Source organism: Dromiciops gliroides, chromosome 3 (genome assembly GCF_019393635.1).
Source record: "Dromiciops gliroides isolate mDroGli1 chromosome 3, mDroGli1.pri, whole genome shotgun sequence".
Taxonomy (NCBI): domain Eukaryota; kingdom Metazoa; phylum Chordata; class Mammalia; order Microbiotheria; family Microbiotheriidae; genus Dromiciops; species Dromiciops gliroides.
The window spans coordinates 642,401,727-642,409,778 of record NC_057863.1 but is presented as its reverse complement, the minus strand read 5'-3'; the positions used below and the strand labels follow the sequence as shown (position 1 = coordinate 642,409,778).

Sequence of the window (8,052 nt, the reverse complement as noted above, 5' to 3'; positions counted from 1 at the left end):
GTTCAAATTCGGCCTCAGACATTTAACACTTACTAGCTGTGTGACCCTGGGCAAGTCACTTAACCCCAATTGCCTCATAGATTATAGTTCTGGTCCACAGGGACTAGGAGAGTTGACAGCCTGGGGCAGAGAGCAGGGATGTCTTTGCATATGGCGCTCTGCCCATTGTAGATGCTGTGTATCCATTTGGTGCATAAATACATACCAATTTGAATTGCCTTGGCCTGGGAGGCAGCGCCTACCGTGGTGTCTAGATAAGTCTGGTGGCACATTTCTGGGTCTTCCCCAGCAGAGGGCAATGCTGTGCCATGGCTGAGCCACCTTGGGGGGGGGTTGTAGCTGCTGGGAAAAGAAGAGTGTCAGGGGACTTTTCAGGGAGACTGGGACCTTCATGTCACAAGTAAAGAGAATCTGACACACTTAGGATCAGCCTCTCAGAATCTTCTCACCCCACTAAGCCCCCATGGCTTTCCAGGTCAAGCCTAGCCTTCACCCTTCTCCAAGAGCTTGGGTGCCCAAGATATTTGCTAGAGCCCACTTGGACTCCAGAAGTAGGGGGGCTGGACCCCCGTGCTGCAGAGAGCAAGATGGGGCTCATGGCCCTGGCCCGTTGGGTCTGGCTCAGAGGAACTGAGAAATGCCTTGCAGAAACCACATGCAGACAGCAGATGGCTCTGGGGAGTTTCCTCTCTCTCTCTCTCTCTCTCTCTCTCTCTCTCTCTCTCTCTCTCTCTCTCTCTCTCTCTCTCTCTCTCTCTCTCTCTCTCTCTCTCCCCTTTGCTGAGAAGTAACAGGGCCTGTCTCTCCCTGAGTTATTTTTAAGCATTTACCTCCCTCTATTCGGGTACTGTTCCCTCCCTCAGTTTTCTCTGTTACCATCTTAACCTTCTGAGAGGTGCCAAGGCCTCTCCACCCTGCCCCTTGTCCCCAGCCCCTTTCCCCTCATACCCATGCCCTCGCTTGGCTCTCCTCTGCCTGTGGTCCTCTTGGCCCCACCCCAGGAAGCAGAGTGGGGGCACTCGGGCTCCAGATGGTGACCAGGGCAAGAACAGAAGCATCTCCTTTGCCAGCCCCTGCCCCCTCCCTATGACCCCAATCCTTTGCCAGCCACTCAATAGCCCCTTGTTCCCAGTCCAGCCCCCAAACAAAGCTCTCTCTGTGGGGAAGGAGCAGCTTAAGGGGGGGTGGTTACCCCAACTGGAAAGGCCAAGTCCATCCTGGGTCCCATATGGACCCCTGTCTGGAAGAATGTTGGGAAGAGGGGGAGTAAATGTGACGGGCAGGAAGGAGAAATGAGAGAGAACAGAACTTTAGTCCACAATCAGCGAATAAGCATTAATTAATCACTTTGCTTCCTTATATCACCTCTTCCTATTGCCCTTAATTTACCCACCCTGGGCCGCTCCCAGATCCAGGTATTTTGGCGTCTGCCATCCGTCTCCACCTTCTTGCGGTTTCCACTCTCCTCTCACGGCCCAGGAAGCCTATCCCAGCAATTCAGAACGTTTACTGGGGAAAGGGATGGGGGGTGCCTTGACCTCTTCATTACATCTGCCCTAATGCTGTACCCTTGGGTAGGGTCACAGCCCCTCATCCAAAGGGACCAAGAAGGGGTCTCCAGACTCTACTTTGTATCTTCTCCACAAATATCTCGACCCCCCTCCCCCTCGGCCTAGTGACCTTAGCAAAGGCCCTACAGCTTCTTTCTTCAGGGTCTGTTTATCAGGCCTCTTTAGTGCTGGCCCCTCTGGGCTGGGCTTTAGGTAGACAAAGAGGGTTAAAGTCCTCAGAAAGGATTCCCCCTAGTTCTTCTCCTCATTGTGTGCATAGAGAAACCAACTTTATCTTCCCATTCTGTGGGGGCCTGGGACTGATTGGGTTAAGGAAGGCAGATGGGGCCTTCTGGGAAGAGAAGCTGAACTGCCCCTTTAAGAGCAAGGGTGTGGGGGGGATGGGGGGGGAGAAAGCTCTGCTAGAGCCCCAGGGAGTCAGACCTGTTCCCTACCTGCCTGGATTTGCCCAGGGCGTGTCTTTTCTATATAAAGAGGCTGGGTCAGGCCCAGCTCAGTAGTAGCTGAGCTTTCCACCTTTCCAGCTCTGTCCTGCCGTCCAGGTGAGCATCAGGAACCCCCTACAGCTCTAACTCCATTTATTAATCCTGTCCCCTCTGCCTCAGCTCTGCCTCACCCCGGCTCAAACTTTCCAGCTTCCTATGCCTGTTACGCTTCTGTCAGTCCTTCCTCTTCTTCTGCTTCTACTCTTGGGCCTTCCTTCATCCCTGGGTTTTGGGAAGGGCTATCTCTGTGTAGGCCACAGTCGGTTGAATGGAACTGGAGAAGAGAGATTTGCCTGTGAATCAAAGCCCTCAGCTTGGGGACAGGTAGCACTTTGGGATTTTAAAGTACTGGAGAAATGTAATGATGAAAACTGCAGTGTTCTGCAACAAAGCGGGCTATGAGGCAATGAGGTACAGTAGGGATAAAGAAGAGGACCCCAGATGGCAGAGAAAGTCAATACCTCTGGTCACTCTGAGTAATGTAGGGCACTCAAAGCGCATGATAATGGTGATTGTAATGGAGAAAATAGTTTTGGAGGGGGGCTGTTGGAAGAAATAAAGAAGGGGTTGGGAGGATTGGAATGAAAGGGCAACAATGTGCCCACTAAATGGAGGAAACCTAGCTATAGATATAGACACCGAGGCAAAGGAGGCAGTCTACTCCATCCTTGAAAGCCGAAGTCACAAATTAGGTTCAGGTAGAGAAACCAGGAAGGAATGCGGCAATGACATGAGTAAGAGCAGGATAGTATATCAAAGTCACAAGGAAACCACAGCATTAACAAAAAGTAATGAAGTGTATCACAGTAACATGAAATAATAGGGGAGGCAGGGCAATAACCAAAGACGCTGGAGGAACATGGAATAACAGGAAGTGAGGGAAGAATTCGATCCTGTGTACTCTGCCGGCTTACCAAAGTGAATGCAGGATATCAACAGGGCACTCTGTCAGTAATGCATGTAATGGAGGGTGTTGTTCATGGCCACCCGGAGTCAGAGAGGGGGTATGACATAGCTCAAAGTAAAGAGGTCCCCCGCAGTCTCAGGGAGCCTCAGGCAGAGACCGAAATCTAATGGCTGGAGCTCAGGGAGGTGGCACTAATGGAGGGAGGGAGTAATCAGTAACGTGGAGATCCCAAGAGTCAACAGTAACTAGAATATTGCCTTTCTGCCCAAAGGATCAGTGATACTATTGTAAGAGGGGAATATGCCCACACTGACCTCAGAAAGAGACTCTAGGGAGGTTTCCCAGAGGTAGGTGTGCCCTGACTCGTTGGATAGAATAAGATTGGCCTGGAGAAGAGAAAATGGAAAGGTCCAGGGGCACAGAAATCTGAGGGTTGCAGCAAGGTTGGAAGAATTCGCAAAATTCCTTTGAGTTGGAACTGCTTCTTCTCAGCCCTGGCAACAGCATCAACCCCCTGGGGCTCCGCTGTGCTTTCTGCTCTGCTGCCCACCCACAACCGACCACAACCATGACCTCCTCCCTCTCCCCCAAGAACAGACAGATATGCCAGGACAGCCCCGGGCTCTGGAGCACAGCCCAAAGAAGGGATGGGCCGTTAAGGCTCCGAGCTGTCTATGGCATCCTGCCACCTGGCCCCAAACTCCTCCCTTTCGAGTGCCCCTAGCTCAAACCTATGTGGGGTTCCTCCATGCCCACCCCATTCACCACCACTCCAGCAGCTCTCCTGTTTCCCCATTCAAGAGCCTCAGCCAGCACCTGCCCTCCCCCAGTTCCCTTATCTTCCCCTCTGTTCTCCAGCTCTTATCTATTCTCTCCCTTCTTATCGTCCTGCCCTGGGTTCAACAGAAAGACTTTCCTCCCTGTGCTGTGCCCATGTGTGCATGTGTTCGAAGTTGCTGTGCTGGGGGTGGGGGAGGGGAGAGGGGGATAAGTGGGAGAGGCATGTAGCCCATTTAGAATCCTCCCCACAGGGTCCAACCTATTGAACTCCAAGATGCAAAGGGTAACAGTGGGCATCCTCCTACTTATGGCAGGTGAGTACCAGTTTCAGAGACCCCAGACTTCTCCCTCACTTGAGCCCAAAGACACTCCCCCTGCTCCTCCCAGCATCTCCCTGAGCCCAAGTTGGGGAGCACTCCAGAGACTGTCATAGAGGTGAAAGTCACTTTTCTACTAGCAGGCAAATGAGAGAAAGAGGAAGTGTGTTCTGATGACCAGGACCGCTTGAAGACTATGTTCCCATAGAAGGGCAAAAAAGGAAGCAGTCCCCCTAAATCAGAAGCCAAAAGGGCCAATATTATTGAGAAAGGGCATCGGGGGCAGCTAGGTGGCGTAGTGGATAAAGCACCAGCCCTGGATTCAGGAGGACCTGAGTTCAAATCCAGCCTCAGACACTTGATACTAGCTGTGTGACCCTGGGCAAGTCACTTAACCCTCGTTGCCTCGCCAAATAATAATAATAATAATAATAATAATAATAATAAATGAGAAAGGGCATCTAAGGACAATGGAGTCAACAGCAGCAACTGGAATGAGATTTGGAGATCTAAAGTCCGTAAGAAAAGAAATGTTGAGCGAGGGAGTGCTTTAGGGCATGGGAGGCAATTACATGGGTGCCTTACTAGACATCACTAAGAATAGCAATGAATGGCATGTCTAAGTGGCTTCAGAAGGAACTTCAAACTAGATGATGGAGCCTCATTTCCTTCTCTCTTCCTTCCCACGAGGAGGAGAATGAAGTGAATAAAATGCTGTTGTCTCCCCCTCCCCCCCCCGCCCCCCCACAGTTTGGGGAAGAAAATGCTGTTGCTCAACCTGCTGATTTAAGTGATCTCCCATTGTGAGGCACACCTGTGCCACCCTCCATATGGCCCAAGGCTGAGCAGTCACCCCCACCGAAGGATAACAGCAGGCAGACATCTGCCTGTGCCCAGAAGCCAACCACTTAAACGCAAGTCTCAGATTGCCTTCAGCGACCAACACCCTACTCTCCCTCTGTTTTTTTTCTCTCTCTCCTTTGCAGTTCTGCCTGCCCTGGAAGCCAACGACCCAGCCGGTGAGTTACCCTCGAACTTCTTACTCCCTTCCCAAAATTCTTTGGGGTGGCGGGTAGTCTCCCTCCTGATCCTTTTCTCACTCTCTCTCTTTTTCCCCCCTTCAGATAAGGACAGCCCTTTCTATTATGGTAAGAGCTTCCTTGATTTTCCCTATCCAGGGTCCTGGGGTGAAGGGGATGGATGCAGACTGGAGGTGTGAAAGGGATAAGATGATGGTGGGTTGGGGAAAGAAAATCCCTGCCTTCAGGGAGCTTACAGTCCAGATGCAGACATAAAGGGAAAGAATACTGGGGCAGCTAGGTGGTGCAGTGGATAGAGCACTGGCCCTGAATTCAGGAGGACCTGAGTTCAAATCCAGCCTCAGACACTTTAACACTTACTAGCTGTATGACCCTGGGCAAGTCACTTAACCCCAATTGCCTCATTGAAAAAAAAGAAAAAAAAAAGAATATACTTACAAATCAACAGGGCATCAAATAGAAAAATATGTCACCAACTAAGCCAAGTAACCCCCTTGAGAGTTGGGTTTTTTTGCTTTCTTGGCTTCCTTGAGAATGTGAGCTAGCCTTTGCGGGAGGAGAGGGAGGCCACCAGATTTTTGAGGGAGCAGAAGTCAATCCTCTATGTCTCTCTCCCACAGACTGGCACAGCCTTCGTGTGGGTGGCTTGATTTGCGCTGGCATCCTGTGTGCTGTTGGCATCATCGTTCTCTTGAGTGAGTCTGGGGATATAACGAGGACAGAGGAGTTGGGGAGCCAAGGGGGCAATGAGTCTTCACTGGGTGATGTCCCTTCACCTTCTTCCCTTCTTCTTGCTCACACAGGTGGCAAGTGCAAATGCAAATTCAGTCAGAAGCACACGTAAGATGGAGCCCCAATCCTTCTACCTGTTCTGTCCCCAGAGTCTGGGGCCCTGTTAGGAACCCAAATCCTGGTAGCTAGAAGAAGGACCCCTACCTGGGTCCCCAGCCCCATCCTCTTCAATTCTCTCTCCATGGAAACATTGACTGCAATAAATAGTTTAAAGCAAGGTTCACCTTTTGTCAGGAAATGTTGATGGCACAAGGGACCCCAAAATTCCTAACGCCCTAACCCTTAGCATTATTTAATGGGGGGCCTGATGGGCTAGAAGCTTCTGTCCCATATGTTAGAATGGGGATTCCTTTTGTGTATGGGTCGGAGCAGAGGGCCAGCTCTCACAATCTGTGATTTGGGTGGGTGGGTGACTATCTGGAAGGAAGCAGGGTGAGGCTGAGGCTAAGGCTATGTCTGACCTGCTTCCCTATCCCCCACCCCTTTTTCCTTCCCTATAGCCCCAGGGCAGGAGAAATTCCACCAGGTAGACTATGTATTTCCGGTTTAGCAGGGTTTATCTGGAGTGGGAAGAGGATATATGTAGATGGAAAGATGGAGAAGAAAAAGTGAAGTAATGAGTTCAGAAACTGAAAGATCTAATCTTTTTCTCCCCTGCTCTTCCCTTTCTAGGCCCAGCCAGTAACTGCTGAGTTGGCACCAGCCTCCCCGGACCCTACAGATGTCTTCTTTCTTCCCCAAGGAAAGAAGAATTCCTTCTTTCCCTGACCTCGCCTACACATTACCTCTATGTCTTTGCCCTTCTGCCTGTCGCCCTTCAGTCAATGCTGACCCATCATTTCTCTGGGGGCTCGGTCCCCAGGTGGAAGAGGGTGGTTTTTTTACATTTATTTTTGAATTAAGCCATTCTAGGCTCTTCACATCAAGATGTTCTAGAACTGGTCAGTGAGAGGGAGAACAGAGGGAATGGGGGTGGAAAGGGGCAAAGCCCAGGTTCTAGAACAACCCTTTTTACCGATGTTCACATAAACTCCTTCTCTCTGAAATTCCTTTGTTGGGAAGATGATGTTTGCCTTCTGTTTTCTATGACAATCCCTATAATCAGTGGCCCCCAAATCCCAATACCATCAAGTTTACGAAGGCAAAGTCCATCCTGGCCCTAGGTGGTCCTACTCCAACAGTGTAAACTTTTGTCAGACCCCAAACATCCTACAATAACCCAATAATGAAAGCTTAGCTAAGATCTGATAATAACCTAACCACAGGGCTCAGGTTTGACCCCAAGACCCCCAGTATACACTACCCCAAACCTTATTATTCCCCAGGACCCCCCTAAATCTCACCATATCTTCCCCAGGGCCCCAAAGATCCTAGGATATCCTCACCTGGAGCCCCAAATATTCCTATAATACCCTCCCTTAGGCCCCCAAAACCTTAAGATGCCCTTCCAATGGTCCCAAAGACCCCAGAAAACCTTCCCTGGGAGTTTCAAAGACCTTAGCATACCCTCCACTGCAGGACAGCTTACTCCAGGCATCAAAGACGCTAGAATAAATAACACATCCAGGGTCCCAAATACCCTAGGATCTCTTCTACTCTAGGACTCCCTCCTTGGGTCCTCAAAGACCCCAAGGATACCTTCTCCTTGCCTTCTCAGACCCGAGCACACCCTCCCTAGGGTCCCAAGGACACCCTCTCCCAGGAAGGGCTCCCCATCCCTTGAGGTGTATATGTGGGAGTTCCCCTGAGCCAGGCCCTGGTCACCCTCTTCTTTCTGCTCCTGGATGGCTCCCCACTAGGACTCTGGTACCCGGATTTACCAGTTGCCACCACATAGGCCCCCTTGGCCCCGAGGAGCCCCTCAGACAAAATGAAGCCCGTCCTTTCCCACCTTTTCCTTGTGCATGTACCTTGCCCTGCTCCTGGCTCAGGCCTCTACAGGGGGCTCCTCAAAGGCATGGTCAGGAGGCCCTTGATGTCCCTGGGAGTGGTGATCAGGGATTGGATGCAGAAGGGATGGGGGGGCAGAATAAACCTAAAGTGGGGATAGGGTGTCTCAGGCTGCCCCACCACTCCCAACTTTCCAAGCACATACATAATCTCCCCTCTCCTGGCCCCTGCACACTCCCCTCCTCTTCCCACCCCTCCCCATGGACACTT

The 8,052-nt window shown here is 51.1% G+C and overlaps 1 protein-coding gene across 2 annotated transcripts; it reads left to right on the top strand.

Annotated features, from left to right (window-relative positions):
* The first annotated feature begins 1,973 nt into the window (after positions 1-1,973).
* Positions 1,974-7,974, top strand: FXYD3 (FXYD domain containing ion transport regulator 3). 2 transcript variants are annotated; one of them, XM_043996512.1, is made up of 7 exons: positions 1,974-2,113; positions 3,995-4,057; positions 5,047-5,079; positions 5,185-5,208; positions 5,721-5,795; positions 5,904-5,940; positions 6,565-7,974. In XM_043996512.1, exons 2-7 carry the CDS (start codon positions 4,018-4,020, stop codon positions 6,575-6,577), a joined length of 222 nt encoding a protein of 73 aa, XP_043852447.1. In that variant the 5' UTR covers positions 1,974-2,113; positions 3,995-4,017; the 3' UTR covers positions 6,578-7,974. The 2 variants fall into 2 exon arrangements, with proteins under 2 accessions (XP_043852447.1, XP_043852448.1); XM_043996513.1 differs by lacking the exon at positions 5,904-5,940.
* The last annotated feature ends 78 nt before the right edge of the window (positions 7,975-8,052 follow it).